Source organism: Pantherophis guttatus, chromosome 11, assembly GCF_059756535.1.
Source record: "Pantherophis guttatus breed Tessera chromosome 11, ASM5975653v1, whole genome shotgun sequence".
Lineage (NCBI taxonomy): Eukaryota > Metazoa > Chordata > Lepidosauria > Squamata > Colubridae > Pantherophis > Pantherophis guttatus.
Genome location: NC_142073.1, coordinates 15087901 through 15107963, shown reverse-complemented (window position 1 = coordinate 15107963; position 20063 = coordinate 15087901). Strand labels below are relative to the sequence as shown.

Genomic DNA, 20063 nt, shown 5'->3' with positions numbered 1-20063 from the left:
GATCATTGAGGCATGGATGCTCAGTGGTTAAAATGCAGTACTGCAGAGCAAATTCTGCTGACTGCCAGCAGTTTGGCACTTTGAGTCTCACCAGATCAAAGATTGACTCAGCCTTCCATCCTTCCGAGGTGGGTAAAATGCGGACCTAGATTGTTGGAGGCAATATGCTGACTCTGCAAACCACTTAGAAAAGGCTGTAAAGCCCTGTGAAGCAGTATATACAGTAAGTCTAAGTGCTATTGCTATTGCCCTGGCTGTGGATCTTCCTCCTCTTTTTTTTTTTTTTAATTTGATTTATATGCCGCCCTTCTCCGGAGACTCAGGGCGGCTTACAATGCGTTAAGCAATAGCCTTCATACTTTTGTCTATTTATACAAAGTCAGCTTATTGCCCCCACAAACTGGGTCCTCAATTTACCTACCTTAGAAAGGATGGAAGGCTGAGTCAGCCTTGAGCCTGGCAAGATTCGAACTTAATTGCAGATAGCTGGTGTTAAATTACAGTGCCTTGTCTGCAGAGCTATCCAGGCTCCTAGGCTCTTCCCCCAAGGTCATTCCCACACACCATCACAGTCGCTTCACCCTTAGTCTAACACCTACAGCACTCCACTGTTCTACTGTTCTATTTTATACAATTAGCAAACTTGATAAATCAGACACTATGGTTATTTATGGAGTAAATACAATTGCTGGCTACACCTTATAGAACTTGCCCCTCATTGCATATCACAGTGATTAGATTCACACAGTGTGCCAAGATAAAACCATATAAGGCACTTTATAGTTTATAGTTTACTTTATTGGCATTGCACATAATAAAACGAAATAAAAAGGGTCTGGTGGCTCAGCAGACTGATAGCATTGTGATTAACACCAGCTGTCTGCAATTACTGTAAGTTCGAATCTTCCCCAGGCTCAAGGTTGACTCAGCCTTCCATCCTTTCTAAAGTAGGTAAATTGAGGACCCAGTTTGTGGGGGCCATAAGCTGACTTTGTATAAATATACAAAAGTATGAAGGCTATTGCTTAACGCATTGTAAGCCGCCCTAAGTCTCCGGAGAAGGGCGGCATATAAATCAAATTTAAAAAAAAAACCACAAACATACATCCTTTACATTCTATATAATTGAAATTGAAAACCCAATATTGCACTATACCGTAGATTTCAATATGGTTATTGCTCTGGGATAGAAGCTGTTTTTCAGCCTATTTGTCCTTGTTTTTATTGACCTGTACCATCTGCCAGATGGTAATAGTTTAAAAAAAAGGGTGCCCAGGATGAGATGGATCTTTAAGAATATTTTGAACTTTCTTAAGGCAGCGGAGCTATAAATCTCTTCCAAAGAGGAGAGAGGGCAACCAATGATCCTCTGGGCAATGATGTTGATCCTCTGGAGCACTCTGGAGTGCTGTCCTATCTGCCACTGTGCAGTTGGCAAACCATACACAGGTGCAGGAAGTTAAAATACTCTCTATGATGCAGCGGTAGAAGGCCACCAGTACTTAGTTCCTTCCAATGATATCTGTATCCAATTATTGTCTTTCTTGGCCTGATTATTATGAAGCGGATGCATCAGAAATGTCACTTACTTTGTGCAAACTTTGGAGCATTGTCATTGACATCAGTCAAAGTAATAGTCACTGTGGTGGTTCCAGAGAGTCCACCCATGTGTCCACCCATATCCTTTGCTTGGATGACCACGGTATATTCCTCTTTGGCTTCCCGGTCCATGTTTGAAAGAGCCGTTTTGATGATAGCTGGGGAAAGAAAAAGAAAGAATAAAGAAAATGTCATTAAAAAAAAAAGGGAAGTGAGAACTTCATGCCATCTGACCAAAGCTGGATTTTAATATTGAGGCTCATTTTCTTGAAACCATCTTCATTCAAAGGTAATATTTAAAATGCAGTAACAAAAGAAGAACCTATCTGGATGTGGCCGCTGGCTTAACTAGTTTAACATATTTAATATATATAAAATTTGGGGATCGCTCGCCTCAAAAATGTTCTGACCTAGGCTCCCTTAACAAGCAGGAGGCAGGAATTAGTCCCGGCAAAACCCCTTTTATTTACACGACTGTGAATTACGTTCATTCACAATCAGCAAGGTTTGTCCAAACAGTTTTTCAAAGGAATATTTCTCAACACACCTTATCTTGCTTGGCAAGCTGCTACGTAACTTGTTTCCAACCGCAATACAAGGCCAAATTTGGCACAGAGTCTCTCAGAGTCATGGAACGAACAAATTGTTTCCTACAAAAGCCCCCTTCCTGTTTACTCCTCTTTTATTTCCTATGGGAAGGGTCAATCACCTCCAAGGTGTGGCTTTACTCCTGAGTCGACCCTGCTTTCTGAGTTGTTGTTCTCTTCTGGTAGCTCTGTGCATGCAGACACTGGGAACAGGCTACAGCTGTTCCTCTGCCTCACTGCTGTCTATCTCCCTCTCTGCCTCCAATGCAGAGCCCTCGTCCGAGCTTTCCCCAGCCCCCAGGACTGGCCCACATTCCTCGCCAACCTCCTCACTGTCTGACTGCTGCCAGGTCTGTTGGCTGCCGGCGGGCCACAACAATTAACTGCCAGTTGATTTAGCTTATCTGAATGTCTAGGTAGATGTCCTCTTCACTGCTTCATGGATGTCTCTCCAGAAACTGCATGCTCAGTGGCAAAGTGACTATCCTACCCAACACTGCGTCATTCTATGGCTCGGGATGTATGAGAGCTATGTTTCTCTTGCACCTGATAAACCCCCTCAACTCAGAAAGGAGTGCAATTGCCTGCTTCCACTCTTGTCCCTGGAAAATGGATTTCAAGGCATACTAGTAAGGATTCCAGAAGTAGAAACCAGTGTTAAACATAACAGCCGCTAATAGTCTGACCCTACCCAAATCTTTTCATTTCAGTTCTGAAACCTTCTAAATTCACAATTAATTATGTAGTTTGACTTTACTGCTCTTCACATCTGGCTCTCCTGCACAGCAGGATGAGCTACTTTGCTTCGGGCAGCCCCAGGCAGGAAGGGAGACAAAAGGAAGGGGAAAAAAAATAAAAAAAATAAAAGTGAATGAATGCCTTCAGAATATATTTATTTGCACTATAGATGAGCATGGGTAAACAGTTCCCTAAAAACAGGGTGCATACACACACACAAAACTATCCTGCATTTGATCTTTAATTATCAACCGTTAGTCTTTAAAGATGCTTCAGTTTTAGATTCCATCTATGTTTAATTCAATCAGATAATTGCCTCTGGCAGTCTTTGTCCCTCTTCACCTAAGGAAAGATATTTCGGATATCAAGGAACTATGAATATTGTTGTTGTCCTTATTACCAAGCCAATGTTTCTATTAGTGATTTCCATTAGGACAGAAGAGCAATGCCTTCCTAACAACACACAACCAAAGCATGGCCTACTTAGTTCTGGATGAATGCCATACTGTGCAGGGTGGCAAATACTATTTACTTTCAGTCTTGCCAGGGAAGATTTTAATGGATAAAACAGGTCTCTTAAAGCAGGGGTCACCAACCTTTCAGACTTCAGGAACCACTAAATTCATAAGTTTAAATCCTGCGGATCACTAATATGATCTACCTAATGACCGGCTGGATGGGCGTGGCTAGGTGATCATGTGACTGGGTAGGCATGGCCAACTCAATGTCACTCATATCAAGGGGCGCCTTGCCAGCCTCTACTTGCCCCTCCCCTCCCAGCCACTCCTAACCTGCCCGCCCTGGTTCTTAGGACCCCAACAGGAAGCAGTTGTTGGAGCTAAGCAGCCACCATGAGAAAGAGATGGCATAACATCTGGCTCAGTTCAAATTGGATCTGACCAAGAAGGAGGCTCAACAGAAGAACCTCACTGAGGACTACGAGCATAGGCATAAGCAGAGGGAAGACCTGCGGGAGTGTAAGGCCAGGTATCGGCGCCTGGAGGCTCAGAGGGCTGAGATGGTCAGCCAGTTCCAGGCCATGAAGCAGTCCCACTGGAACAAGGCCCTCCGGCTCTTTGCCACCAGCGGCACTTCTCTCCAGCCTTTGCCCAAATCCCCACACCAGGAGGCTGAGGCAGACCCCAACTCAGAATTTCTGCCCCCCTCCAACCCACACAAAAGGACACAGAAGGGGGAGACTCTCTGCAGCAACACAAATGTTTATTGCATGTATCCATCCCAGGGGCCATAGTTTGAAGACTCCTGATTTAGTGCAATATAAAACATGCAAATAATTTTTCTGCAGACCACCAAAATTTTCTCATGGACCACCAGTTGGTGACTGCTGTCTTAAAGCATCTAAGAGTAGCTGAAACCATGGGAATTTGGGTGGCTTAAATGGGTTAATCATGGGACTTAAATCACTAGATTCTGATTTTTAGCTTAAATATGAAATGCCTCATATAGAGACTCACAAACAGGATGGAAACATTGGTTTTCCCCATTCTAAAGCTCATCTAGATGAAGAATGAGAGCTGTATTCAGTCAATGCTCTGTGTGAGGGATCTCTATTTGCTGTCACCAAGTTGCTGATTTTACTTGGACATCCCATGGCCCATTCTCTTTTTTGCCCAAAGTTCAATACTCCAGCCATGCTGAGCAACACCCTTAAACACCTGCAAAATATTGTTAGGGATCAGTAAATGACTTGGAAGGCCACATGTGTTCTACTGGCTATGAGATCAGAAACAGTCTTTACATGATGGCTTGGAAGGTTACTTTTGCACAAACTGGGCAGAGATGCCTGCTACTTGACGACATCATTTGAATTTCCTTAGAGCATCCAACTCTGGTTTGGGGTCTGAAACTTAGAGAGGGAAAACCAGCATCCTTCCCAGAGGTGGTATTCAGCAGATTCTGACCAGTTCTGGAGAACCAGTAGCGTAAATTTTGAGTAGTTCGAAGAACTGGTAAATACTACCTCTGACTGGCCCCACCCCCATCTATTCCCTGCTTCCCGAGTCCCAGCTGATCAGGAGGGAATGGGGATTTTGCAGTAACCTTCCCCTGGAGTGGGGAGGGAATGGAGATTTTACACTATCCTTCCCCTGCCATGCCCACCAAGCCACACCACGTCCACCAAGCCGCGCCCACAGAACCAGTAGTAAACATTTTTGAATCCCGCCACTGATCCTTCCATCAGGTTTGCCCACAATCTCATTTTTTTTTTAAAAAAATAAGAATAGAAAATATAGACATTTGAAAAGAAACCACAGAAGTCAATTGCAGCAAGCTGAATTTATTCACACTTTCTCTGCATATTGAACACACAGTCTATAATAATGGATTAGTAGCCCCCCAGGCAGCAGGGATAAAAATGATAATACTGTCAGCTTTTGTGGCAGGAACTATCCATTTCCGGCGCGTAAACTTGAATTTCCTTTCCTGCTTATTAAATAAGTGATTGGTGGTGTCCATTCTTAGAACATCTGGCAGCTTAATGGGAGTACATGAAGCTATTGTTTATGTATGTATCTATTTACATATTCTTAAAAATGTGCTAATTGCCTTCCTGGAAAGAAAAAATGCAAACGTATTGACATATCAGTGACAAAAGTACAGTCTGCAAAACAAGACATTTGCAATGGGAAAGAACAGCTATACAAGGAACTCAGATTAAACTAACAGGAGAGTGAAACCATTTTTAGAAGTACACACAACAACGCAAGTTTCTCTTTCTTTTGATAATGTTTATGTTGTGATTGACAGGACTACAGGGGGATACCTGTGGAATATAGAATTTTCCTACTTTAAGGTAACAACCCTTTGAGCATTGAAGTACTTTCATCTCTTGGCTTTCTATATGCAGGAAATCTTCAACTTACAATCACAATTATATATATAATATATATATATATTATATTATATATATAATATATATATTATATAATATATAATATAGATTTGGATAAATGGCAAAAGTTTTGGGAGAGAAATCAGAAATTGACAATGGCCACATCATACATGGAAAATCTCTATAAAATGTTTTATAGGTGGCATCTGCCCTCGGCACAATTGGCCAAAATGTTTAGCAATATGTCCCCAAACTGTTGGAAATGTAAACAAATACCTGGCACATATTATCACATGTGGTGGACCTGTATAAAGGCAAGGAAATTTTGGATACAAATTCATATGCGGTTAGAAAAATTGACCAGACAAGAGTTTAAGCCTGAATTATTTCTATTAAGCATTATATCAGATGGTTATGATAAAGGGACAATATACCTAATATTACACATCTTGACCCCAGCAAGAATTGTGTACGGGCAGCAGTGGAAGAGCAAAAACACCCCTTCAGAGGAGGAGACGATAAGGAAGATACTACTCTGTGCGGAAATGGACAGACTAATGCTAAACATAAAAGATAAAGGAGATACAGAATACTAGGCTACATGGAATAGGTTATATCAATGGTTAGAAAGACGAGGTAGAAGTTGGAATGCGAAAGAATCACGTTAGGTGGACATGGAAAGAGATACTATGTATGTATTAGAAAGTAGCTATTAGAATGATAGATAAGTTGACATTCTAGAATATGATGGTCAGAAATAACTGTACAACACTAGCACTGTTTAAAATAGTATATATCAGTGGTGGGTTGCTACCGGTTCGCCCCAATCAGGCGAAGCAGTAGCGGTGGCGGCAGGAGGCTCTGCCCACCCGCCTGGATGCTTCTGTGCATGCATAGAAATTACACACACACACACACACACACCCACACACACACACACACAAACGAACTGATAGCAAACTAAATTGAAACCGACTACTGGTATATATTTTATTTTGTTTTTACCATTATTTTATTTATTTTATTTTATTAAATTTCTATATCGCCCTTCTCCTGAAGGATTCAGGGCGGTGAACAGCCACAAGATAAAACACATAAATACAAAAATTTAAAACAGATTAAAAACAAATTAAATAATTTGGCTGAATTTAAAATACCCCATAATTTAAAACAAATTAAAATTTAAAAGGGGAGAAGATTTAGGCCAGGCCAGCTTGATGAAATAAAAAAGTCTTAAGCGCGCGATGGAAGGTGCGCAGATCCGGGATCCTCCGTATCTCCGGGGGGAGCTCGTTCCAGATCGTAGTTGCCCCCACAGAGAAGGCTCTCCCCCTAGGGGCCGCCAGTCGACATTGTTTGGCTGACGGCACCCGGAGGAGCCCCTCTCTATGGGAGCGTACTGGCCGGTGGGAGGCTATTGGTGGTAGCAGGAGGTCCCGTAGACCATTGTTTCATGACAAGTGGAATGCCAGGACCATTACACTGTATTCAATATATCTACATGTAAATAATAAAATATATATTTTTTAAAAAAACCAAACAAATTTACAACCACAATTGAGTCCAACTTTTCTGCTGCTAAGAGAGACAGCTGTCAATGAGCTTCATCTCATTTAATGACCTTTCTTGTCACAGTCACTAAGTGAATCCCCGCAGATGTCAAGTTAGTAACATGGTTATTAACTGAACCTGGCTTTCTCATCGACTTTACTTGTCAGAAAGTCACAAAAGGTGATCAAATCACCCTGGGACACTGCAACCATCATAAACATGAATCAGGTGCTAAACATCTGAATTCCTTATCACACGACCATGGAGATGCAGCAACATCGTAATTGTGAAAAACAGTTTTAAGTCGCTTTTTTCCAGTGCTGTTTCAAACAGCACTGGAAAATTTCAAAGCAGTCACAAAACAAAGTGTTGCAAATCAAGAACTACCTATCATTGGTTTGTTAACTATGAAAAACAGGAGGATGATCTAGGTAAGCCACAATGTTTTCATTTTTGCCTTATGATTCTATGCAAATGGGGTCAGTGAGCAAACGATAATAAGGCAATAAAACTTAGTTTGAAGCTATGCTTTTGCTTTTGATATACTGATTACAAATGCGCCTTAGAGTAATATGTTAATAAGGTACACATGGTTCATTTAGAGTATTTTAGCTTATTCCTAGTTTTTATATGTCCCTTGAGCTTGTAATCACTCCCCAGGCAAAGGAAGAGTCACAGAAACAGTACAGAAAGCAAATTGCAAATTGACCAAATAACTCATAATTATTGCGTGGATCCATTAAACTGCCTGTGGTTTATTTACCCAATCAAGGTAAAAATAAATAATGTTTTAATGCGAGACCTGAACATGAAATGTAGAGTTACGTGCCACTCAGTCAAGATCTGTTCATATCAGTTTAATGTTGCAGTTTAGCTGGAGGTCTCTTGTATTACCTCGCTTCAATTAAAATTAAAAAAAAAAAAATCACAAGCATAAGCAATGCGCTTCTATTTTTTTGGTCTAATTTTCTGTAGTAGATCTACCGTGTTTTCCACAAAATAAGACCCTGTCTTATATTTTTTTGACCCCTGAAATAAGTGCTTGGCCTTATTGCCATGCGCTCAAAAAGCCTGATTGGGCTTATTATCAGGGGATGTCTTATTTTGGGGGAAACAGGGTACTTGCACATAAAACTTCCCAATACTGTATGTGTTTTTAATGGATGCTTTCTTTGTCCAAATGGCTGTACAGGTAGACTTTGATTTACAACAATTTGTTTAGTGACCGTTCGAAGTTACAGCAGCACTGACAAAAGTGATTTAATGGCCATTTTCCAATGTTCAATTTCAAATCTTTATTGTCAGTGCACAACATACGTACAATGAGATTGGTGGAGCTCCCTCAGTGCACCCCCCTCCCCAACACAATACAACTCGCAGTGAAGACAGAAAATCCCCAACCCAATAAATCATATTAACAAAACACCCAGTCCTATTGCCCCAGTGTGAACATGTTACACGTTGCACCAGCCCTGCAAGTCCATCGTACTACGTAGTGATGATGTTATTTCACATTCAGGAGTCTGAGAGCCCACGGATAAAAACTGTTCTTCAGCCTGTTTGGCTGGCTGGCTATGCTTCTGTATCTCCTTCCGGATGGTAAGAGGATGAAGAAGTGCTGAGCAGGGTGAGAGTCGTCCCTGAGGATTTTCCTCACTCTTTTAAGGCAACAAGCCCTAACAATCTCATCTAGTGGTATCAGGGGACAGCCCACAATGTTTTGTGCTGCGCTCACCATCCTCTGAAATGTTTTTCTATCTGTGGCTGTGTTCTGCCCCAGCTACAGACCCCAAAGAACGCAGCACACACAAACTCTATACAAAGCTTATTTTACTCAAATAACTCAGTCTTTATCAACCAAAGGCTGTTAATAAACTGTCTTAACAGCCTATAAGAATTCTAAGATAACGTAATCACAGTCTTACTAGAGTTGGCAGAAAGCCCAGGAGTAATTTTGCAGAGAATCCAAACACGAAGGAGAGTGAACTAAAGTTGTTCCCTACAGCTTGCTGCAAGTGGTGTTCCTCCTTAAATAGGCTAAGGGAGTGGCCAATTAGCCCCAAATCTTACTCTCGAGGAGACCTCCTCCTGAGGAGCCACTCCAGCCTCTTGGCAGCTCTGTGCATTGCGTGCATTGAGAAGAGGCTCCTCCTCTTCGTCCTCTTCACTTAAAGGAACTTCTGGAGGTTCTGAAGGCCCTGGCTGAATCCCTGCCTCTGGCACCACATCTTCTCCAGCCTCCTCACTGTCCAACTCGAGCACCAGCTGCACAGGCTGCTGACGCAGCACCACACCAGCCTCCCCGTTGTCGGAATCAGCTACAATCTGCACAGGCCGCTGACGGGCCACAATAGGCTGTCAAACCAGCATGCCATACCGTGATGCAATAAATGAGGACGCTTTCTATTGTGGACCGGTAAAAGGACCATTGCAACATCCCCACAATCATATGAACAACATTCAGGTGCTTGGCAACTGACTCATATTTATGACGGTTGCAGGATCCTGGAGTTACTTGATCCCCTTTTGAGACCTTCTGACAAACAAAGTCAACGGGGAATCCAGATTCCGTTAACAAGCTTACTACTAACTTAACAACCGCAGTGATTCACTGCAACAACTGTGGCAAGAAAGGTCGTAAAATGAGGCAAAACTCACCTAACAAATGTCTCACTTAGCAACAGAAATGTTGGGCTCAACTGGGGTCATAAGTCGAGGATTGACTATAGTTAACATACGTATTGCAAAATCTCAAGCACAGGGGGAATTCAATAAATAATTGTGCATCCTCTGCAGAGAAGCTGAACAAAAAATTAGCTCCTTTAAAAACGCAGGCTAACCAACAATCTGCCATCTTTTCATGAAATTCCTCTTTTTAAAACTGTTGTTTCATGAACTGACTTTCCTGAGTGGTTTTTAACATCAGGGAAGACATATAAAACGTTCTATGCCCTTGAGTGTATAACACAACTCCCACTTTGTATTAGGGAATGAGTATTTCTTTGTTACTGGCTTTTTTTTTTTTTTAAAAAAAACTGCATTTTACCAATCAACTATTGTCAGCTATGTTTTACACTGCAGATGCTAATAGGTGAATGAATAATTAGGCAACAGTTTCCCAGCTGGCATGCAGCTCCCCTTTGTCAAGCTTATTTTTCTTTATCATAAAACTGTCATAGAGGAGCCATTTCACCATCAAATATCTCTTTAGAAAAGGGCAAAACACAATTGTCAGTACTGTGACAGATGTAGAAGATGGCCACAGGGAAAGGGGTGGGGGTGGGGGAGAAACCCAGCTTTAAAAAAAGAATGAGAATTAGAATTTTGGAAAATCAGTTCTGTTTTAAACTGCTTTCAGTTCAGCGGTTATTTGCAAAGCCACCTCTCTGATAACATCAGAGGCAAATGGAATTATGTGGAAAATTCTGGATTACGCTTCACATCATTTACTGCCAGTTACAAGAAAAAGGGTAATGGGGCAAAGAGAGAAAAACAGAACACTGTACGTTGTTAGCTGACTTTCAAAATAGGATGGGTTTTGTTTTGTTTTTTCAAATCTAAGAAGAAACAGAAATATTGAGGTAGGGCTAACTGGGACGCTGGCAAAGTCAACTAATTAAACTTCCCTATTAAAGTGGTTAAAGAGACGCGGTGGCTCAATGGGTAAGACACTGAGCTTGTCAATCAAAAGGTCTGCAGTTCAGCGGTTCGAATCCCTTGTGCCGCGTAACGGGGTGAGCTCCTGTGACTTGTCCCAGCTTCTGCCAACCTACCAGTTTGAAAGCAGGTAAAAAATGCAAGTAGAAAAATAGGGACCACCTTTGGTGGGAAGGTAACAGAGTTCTGTGGGCCTTTGGCATTTAGTCATGCCGGCCACATGACCACGGAGATGTCTTCGGACAATGCTGGCTCTTCGGCTTTGAAACGGAGATGAGCACTGCCCCCTAGAGTAGGGAACAACTAGCACATATGTGCGAGGGGAACCTTTACTTTTATTAAAGTAGTGAAGGGTTTGGTCGGCCCCCGAGATGCATATTTCTTCATTTTAGAAATTAGAGTGCACCCCGTCCCCACTTCAGGGGTGCCACATCTTCGCAACGTTTGTGGGCAAAACTGCTTAGCAAATGGCAAATCTCAAATAGGGTGCATGTAGCTTTCAGCGTAAGTAGAAATGCTAACAAATTGCAAGAAGAATGAACATTTTCTTTCTGCTTCCATTCCCCCCCCCACTCTGCAAACCCATACCATATTTCAACCTCTAAGCAAAAGAAGGCAAAACCACAAACCATTTTATCCCTCAAAAACCATGTTACAAAAGTGCTCTTAAGTTTGGGGATTCCTTATGAGTGACACACACACACACACACACAAAGGTCAGGAAATGATCTCATCATTCAGTTTGAGAAGTCCTAAATACAATGTGTGATTGTCACAAATTAATCAGGATTTGCATAATTTTTGAACACACACACACACACATACAGATTCTGAAACCTACGCGCACACACACAAAGAGAAAGAGAGAGAGAGACAGAGAGAGAGATGGAGACTGGGGGGAGAAAGAGAGAGAGAAGGAGGAAGGGAGGGAGGAGAGAGAGAGAGAGAGAGAGAGAGGGAGGGAGGGAGGGAGGGAGGGAGGGAGGGATGGTACAACTTTTAAAGGGTTGCATTGTATAAGATGCATCGAGTAAGAAATTACTCCTCCACAGAAATATGCAATACTAGGGATGAAAGTCTTCTTGAGATCCACCTTAGGAGTACGACGAAATTTCCTGATACTGAGAACAATTAATCAATGGAACAGCTTACTTCTCAGAATTGTGAGTACTCCATCACTGGAGGTTTTCAAAAATAGACAGGACAACCCATTTGTCTGGAATAGTATCAGATTTCCTTCCTTAAGCAGAAGGTTGGACTAGAAGACCTCCAAGGTCTCTCCCAGCCCTATCATTCTATGTTCTAGAGACACATGCAAATAAATATTAATATTATTCCAATAATAGTTGTTGTTGTTATTGTTATTGGAATTATTATTATTGGAATTATTATTATTATTATTGAAAAATAATAATAAATAATAATTTTAAGTGGGGCTTTTGAATACAGATGGATCATCATTTGGAACACAACACGCCAGATATCATGGATGTTGAGGGCTGAAGCGTACAGTTTACTGACATCACTGTACCAGGAGATGCCAGAGTTGAAGAAAAAGAACTGGAAAAAATCACGAAATATCGCGACCTGGCCATCGAAACTACACGGCTATGCATGAAACATGTAACAGTGATACCCATTGTCATCGGGGCACTTGGTACCATGTCCAAGAATTTTACAAAACACATCAAGAAATTGCAGGTTCCTGCAATAACACCAGCGGAACTGCAAAAAAATGCGCTACTTAGAACATCGTACATCTTAAGAAGGTACTTGGTTGATACCTAGGATGCTGGCAGCAACCCATATCAACCATTGGCACTAGTCAATGGTATTTCTGACGCATTTTGAATGTTCAGTTGACTGAGTTTCATGTTTAATGAATAAAAGAGATAATAATAATAAAAATAATATTAATTAAATTGTTCTCTACTTTCCATAGGAGAAAATAAAAATAAATAAAGCAGGGTGTCAGGCTTCTGACCAGGTTATCTGACTTTTTGTTTTTCATTCCTAAATCCTTTCCTTAGGATAAAGAAAAGAGTGACAAATACTCCTATCCCCAACCTGTGTGCCATTACAGTTCCTACTCTATGTTCTATGAATAAAAGCAAAAAATTAAAGAAGGAGAAGGAGGAGGAGGAATTTTCTGGTATACTTCTTCACCATCCACTATGTAAGTAAAACAATGGGCAAATAATCTCTCAGAATCAGTCTTTATTATTCCCAACATCCATTTCTCAAGACAATGTATCTCTGTTAATGGGTGGAGACACAAAGAAAATGACAATGAACAGTAGAAGAGACCCTTCTAAGATGCAAAAGCAGCAGAGATTTTTTAATGGATCTGCAAGGATGGAATAACAGCTTTAAGAGTCTTATCAAATGCTGTTCCTTTATAACTTCAGCTTGCTTTTATAAACTCCTATCATGGTGATTCCCGACCCGCTCTCCAATGTGCTAATCGTGCCATCACATTTGTTAAATCTGCAGAAATCTGTAAATGTATTGGAAACCTGGCAGTCCTCCTCATCCCTGATCCTCAGTGTCCATTGCTAGAGCAACTTCCTTGAATTTTCAAGGCTGCAATCTTTGCAAGCCATCGTATTGCATGACAAAGGCTGGCAAGTTCTAACTTTTATCTGAACCATGTGCGGCAGCTGGGATAAAAGCCATACAGGAAGATCAGATACTGGTCTGACATGCACAATGCTCCCTTCAAAGAGTGATCTGCCCATTTAACATGGTGAATTACTTCTTTCTTTCTTTCTTTCTTTTTTTAACTTGCTTGGGCATGCTGCCTATAGCAGAGTCCCCTTGCAGCAGAGTGCTCAACCTTTGCTTCGTAGGTGCCATGAAATGCCGAGAATTCCATTTGCGCCCTCCAGATTCTTAGCCTTCTTGAATTTTAAGTGGGTTTTCCATATTTTTTTTTAAAAAACCCAAAAATTAGCTCACTGTGATTTAGAGCAGGGGTCACCAACCTTTCGGACCTCAGGGAACACTAAATTCATAATTTTAAGTCCTGTGGATCACTAATAAAAGCTGCCCTGAGTCTTCGGAGAGGGGCGGCATACAAATTGAATTAATAAATAATATGATCTGCCTAATGACCAGCTGGTGGGCGTGGCTAGGTGGTTATATGACTGGGTGGCCGTGGCCAACTCAATGTCACTCATGTCAAGGGGCACTTTGACAGCCTTTACTCGTCCCTCCCCTCCCAGCCACTCCTTGCCTGCCCGCCCGGGCTCCTTAGGACCCTAACAGGAAGCAGTTGTTGGAGCTAAGCAGCCACCATGAGAAAGAGTTGGCAAAACAGCTGGTTCAGTTCAAATTGGATCTGACCAAGAAGGAGGCCCAACAGAAGAACCTCACTGAGGACTATGAGCATAGGCTTTCCAAGAAAAGGGAAGACTTGTGGGAGTGCAAGGCAAGGTACCGGTGCCTGGAGGCTCAGCAGGCTGAGATGGTCAGCCAGTTCCAGGCCATGAGGCAGTCCCACTGGAACAAGGCCTCCAGCTCTTCACACCAGCGGCACTTCCCTCCAGCCTTTGCCCAGCCTTCACCCAAAGCCCCACACCAGGAGGCTGAAGCAGACCCCAAGTCAGAATTTCTTCCCCCACTCCGACCTGCATAAAAAGACCCAGAAGAAGGAGACTCTCTGCAGCAACACAAACGTTCGTTGCACGTATCCGGCCCAGGGGCCATAGTTTGAAGACTCCTGATTTGGTGCAATATAAAAAATGCAAATATTTTTTTTGTGGTCCACCCAAATTTTCTCATGGACCACCAGTGCTCCATAGACCACCAGTTGGTGACTGCTGTTTTAGAGCGTAAACAACCTGCCACCTATGAACTCCAATGTGCTCAGGCATATTTCTCATGGTGTGCTCGATTTAACCTTTAAGATTTACAAAATGATAATAGCAATAATAATGGGGGAAAGGGGGGGCTCTACAAAGATATTATGATGGAAGATGTTTAAAGAGTAACAATGATTTATTTTCCTCAAAAATTCCCAGGGATGGTGTCCATAGCCCCGAAATGAAAGGGCTGCACCTTGGGAGAAAACCTATGAAAATCTAGGCAAAGAATTGAAATGTAAATATATCACACTGATATCAAAGGCGTGTATTGTCAAGGCCATGGTTTTCCCAGGAGTAATGTAAAGCAGGACCATCAGAAAGCCTGAACAAAAGAAAAAGTCATGTCTTTGATTTGAGGCAATGGAGAAAATTATAGAGAACACTTTGGACCACAAGGAAAACAAATAATTCAAGACTAGTTGAAGCAAAACCAAACTGTTGACTGTAGGCATAAATAATGAAGCTACAGCTTACAGATATTAGACATACACTGCAAGGGCAAGTGTCACTGGAGAAGATTCTAATGCTTGCAGAAAATCAAAAGCTATTGAAAGGAAGGTCAACAGAAGACAAAGTGAACAGAGACAGTCAATGAGGACACAAGGAAGTCACAATCTTGATTACTGAGTTGGGAAAGGGAGGGAGGGAGGGAGGGAGGGAGGGAGGGAGGGAGGGAGGAAGGAAGGAAGGAAGGAAGGAAGGAAGGAAGGAAGGCAGGCTTGCAAAATTCAGGAAAAGCAATTACCAACTTGCAAAATGAAGGCAAAAAAGACTCAGAAAGAGTTGAATGATTAATCAGCAACAAAAAGAGAGCATAATATAGGGATACAATGGATAGCGGGGAACAAACTTTACTAATGTGCTTTGTAGCGAAGAAGAATTCTTTGTGAAACAGACAGTCTTTTGACTCAAAAAGGTGCTTTATGCTGCAAAGACAACGAGATTCTCTATTTCAAGGCAAGAAGATACAATTCTTCTTGATGAGCTCTTTGTGTCAGCTGGGCTGCAGTTCCCATAGATTCTGGGCAAGTGTTTACCTCCCTGCCAAACTACAAATACATGAGAGCAAGCAACTAAATGTGTCAGAGCAGTCTTGATGTCTTCATGTTCTCATTATTATATTTCATTGTATTTCTGGTACTAGATAGGTAACTTTCACCACAGAAATTCTGTCCTGTTTATGTAAGTTCTCTCTAAGGTTTAGAACCTCGGTTATACAAAATAATCAAAATAATTAAAATGCAAAGGTGAAACCCCAAAATTATTAATAATAACTTTATTGTCATTGTACGTGTATAGACAGTATACCATACAACGAAATTCACTTAACATGCAAAGACCAGGTCCAACACACATAACAATCCCCAAACACACTCCCACCCACCACAATTCCCCACCCCTAAACCACCCAAACATCCACACAACAGACCAAGTAATGCTGTCCAACAGCTCACTGATGGTGGCCCTTTAGTTCATTGTTGAGTGCAGTTATAGCTCTGGGATAAAAACTATTCAGAAAATGTGTGGTCTGAGTTTTAATGGTTCTGTATCTTTTGCCAGAAGGCAACAGTCCAAAAAGATTGTAAGCAGGATGGGAAGAGTCTCTGAGAATGTTGTGCAACTTTCTCAAACAGCGAAATTCGAAGATGTCGTCGAGGGCTGGTAGCTGGAGTCCAATGATATTTTGGGCAGTTTTAATGATTCACTGTAGAGCTTTTTTGTCCGCTTCAGAACTGCTCCCATACCATGCAAGAATACCGTATGTCAAGACACTCTCAATGGTGCTGCGGTAGTAGGACAGAAGTAGATCCTGAGATAGATTTATCTTCCTGAGCATTCTCAGGAATGCTCTTCTGTGCCTTCTTCACATAAATTATCTCTTTATCCTAAATGAATAGCATGCAAATGTTTGAAAACTTTTCCCATTTCTTGTTATAGATATGGTAAAGGTAAAGATAAAGGTTCCACTTGCACATATGTGCTAGTCGTTCCCGACTCTAGGGGGAGGTGCTCATCTGTTTCACCAAAGGATGGTCCTTATTTTTCTACTTTTTTAACGCATTTATATGTGCTTTCGAACTGCTAGGTTGGCAGAAAGTGGGACAAGTAACAGGAGCTCAGTCCGTTACATGACACTAGGGATTTAAACCAGTGAACTGCCGACCATTAGATCGACAAATTCAGTGTCTTAGCCATTGAGCCACCGCATCCCATTTTATGATATGGAGAATACCTCTATTTTATATCTATTTTACGTTTTATAGATATGGAGAATACCTCTAAAGCTGGCTTCTCTTTTCTGTGTGGGCTGCTTGAAAAATGTGAGATTATTCTCCTCTTTGAAAACTTTCAGGCAATGGTAGAGGCCACCCGGCTTCTGAAACTGAGAGTAAAATTTTGAATGAAATGTAGGCAGTCACTTTTCTAATAATATTTAACTGTGCCTTTATTTCCTGTCATAAGGGGATTTTTTACCAAATTGAGATTGACCAACTTCAAACAAACATGCTTTGGGGTAGGTATAAGGGTATCCCTGTAAGAGAAAGAGTTTGTTTATGTGGGACGGGGGAAGTTGAAACAACGTCCCACGTAATTTTTGATCGCCACCTATACTCAGATTTGAGGGAACATCAACTGGGCAGGATCTTTCATACCAGCACCCCTAAGTCTAAAGAGCACTTCTTGCAACATTGTCTGTAGGGTTTTATCTTGCAGTTGGTGAAATGGATTGCCAAATTTGCGGTAAAGTTGATGGAAAAAAGGACAAAGTTGGTGCGGCAGAATGTGGTGGATTGTAGGAAAGACCATTTGATCTAATAATGTAATTTTAATAGTAGTTTTAAGACTGATTGGGTAGATGCAGGGATGACATTATAATATAATTTTAATCATATTTAAATTGTATCTCAAATGATTGTATTTTATTCCGATTTCATTTTAGATCGTATTGTATTCTAATTGCATTTTTAATCGTGCGTTATTCCAATTTCATTTAAATTGATGTTCATTTTTTAAATTTATTGGATTGAAAAACTAAGACCAAAGCTAAGGTGTTTTTTCCCCCTTTTAAAATAGTTTTACTACACTGAAGCTTTCATCCTTTAGATTAGTGCTTTAACATTTTAAGTTCACTCATAAAATAATAAAAAAAACTTAAAAAAAAACATTTTAAGTTCACTCAGTTCACAGGGGTTCCTACGAGTCAAATAAGAAAGCAAGCTGCTGCCTTAGTGTAACTAAGTGCATCTGGACTGAATCCAGTTACATATGGGAGAGTATCCTAGTGAGTTAAGTGCTCACTGTTTCACTTTTAGTCAGGCACAAACATTTTTTTTGCTTTAAGAAACAATTTCCTAATATTAGAAACAATTTCCTAATATTAGAAACAATTTTCTAATATTAAGGCAACAATATGATGGTCTAAATCAGGGGTGTCAAACTCACATCGTCACGGTGTTGTCACGTGACATATCACAATTTTTTCCCCTTCATTAAACCAGGCATGGGTGTGGCCAACTCAGAAAGCTCAAACTGCCCAAGGAGCTGCTGATACCTATGACTATCATTAAGTGTTGTAGGTGTTGTACCTTATGATTCTTGACGGATGCATATTTTCTTTTATGTACATCAAGAGCGTATGCATCAAGAAAAATTCATTGTGTGTTCAATCACACTTGGCCAATAAAGAATTCTATGATGCATCTGGACCATGGGCCATGAGTTTGAACAGCCCTGGTCTAAATGGTCTAGAGATTAAGGCACCAGGCTAGAAATCAGCAGATGTTAAATTCTAGTTCCATCTTAGCTATGAAAGTTGACTGGGTGACCTTGGGCCAGTCACTCTCTCTTAGCCCAACTCACCTCATAGGATTGTTATTGTGGGGAAAACAGGCGGAGGAATATATTTTGGATATGTTCTTTGCCTTGAGTTATTTGTGAAAATCATAAAGGCGGGATAGAAATAAATGAATAAAAATCTATGTAGTTTTTCTTCTTTCCCCATGTTTCTTTCCTCGTTTTTTTCTCTATCAACTTTTTCTCCATTGTGAAGAAATAGAAAACCCCAGGATATATCATGAGATATGTCTCGGTCCATTCCTAACGATCCAAAAAGCTTAGAATCTGTAAAGCTCCTCAGACATCATGTTTAGTAGCATCTGGAGCATTGAAATTCCCCCCAATTCAGCCTAATTCAAAAAGTGGGTGATCTACAAACAATAGATGCTCACAAACAATACCTAGCCTTTTCATCCAGTACGATCCATGATGAAGATGCTGGGGACTTTGGTTTTATTACCACTGGATGATCACACCTTGGCTGTCTTCAATGTGATTGGTAAACTACAATAGGATTATCATATACCCTTCCTTATACACACCCAGTTTTTTGTTTTCCTAATTATTTTGTTGCCTGGGCTCTAATTAAAAAGAAGCCGTCTATTTTTGGGGGGACATGAAACCTCCTCACCTCCTCCTAATTTAAAACAAATCAAACCTTTAAATAGAGCCTTGGTAGTACAGTGTAGTACAGTGGTCTAAAGCACCCTGTTATTAAGAACAGCTGCCTGCAATTACTGCAGGTTGGAATCTCACCAAGGCTCAAGGTTGACTCAGCCTTCCATCCTTTCTAAGGTAGGTAAATTGAGGACCCAGTTGTGGGGGCAATAAGCTGACTTTGTATAAATATACAAAAGAATGAAGGCTATTGCTTAACACATTGTAAGCCGTCCTGAGTCTCTGGAGAAGGGCGGCATATAAATCAAATTAAAAAAAAAATAGAACTCAAGTGGTTGATTTATCTAATTCTAGGACAGTACCTTTGACACTTCCTTATACACAGCTACAAACTGTCCCCTCATACGCCCTCATTAACACTTTTCAAATATTTGAGCAGCGATTTGGTAACTGTCATAATTAACTCCTGCCCAATTGTTATCCAACTAACATCGCACATCAGATTCCATCATCTCTCTCTCTCTCCCTCCCTCATTTTAACACTCAATTATTTTCCCCCAGCATAAGAACTCCAACACCGTTACAATATTTCACCAAAGCAGAGTGATAAAATTGCATACTGCAGTAGGAGAAAGGAAAGGTGGGGAGAGAACCTGAAATGTGTCCAAGACTTTTGAAGCAAACAGCAGAAGAGGGCTGGAGATGAGCTAGAAGAAAAGGTCAATAAATCATAGAGGGAGCCAAATTTTAAATTAG

At 41.1% G+C, this 20063-nt stretch overlaps 1 protein-coding gene across 14 annotated transcripts in view; it reads right to left on the bottom strand.

Moving 5' to 3' along the window:
• The window catches only part of CDH8 (cadherin 8), a 256394-nt gene that overhangs the window by 99049 nt on the left and 137282 nt on the right, over window positions 1–20063 (bottom strand). For all 14 annotated transcript variants that reach the window (XM_087877214.1, XM_087877207.1, XM_087877209.1 and 11 more), the window contains one exon: window positions 1590–1757. In XM_087877214.1, coding sequence (XP_087733340.1) covers window positions 1590–1757 — 168 coding nt within the window. The remainder of the gene's footprint in view (window positions 1–1589; window positions 1758–20063) is intronic.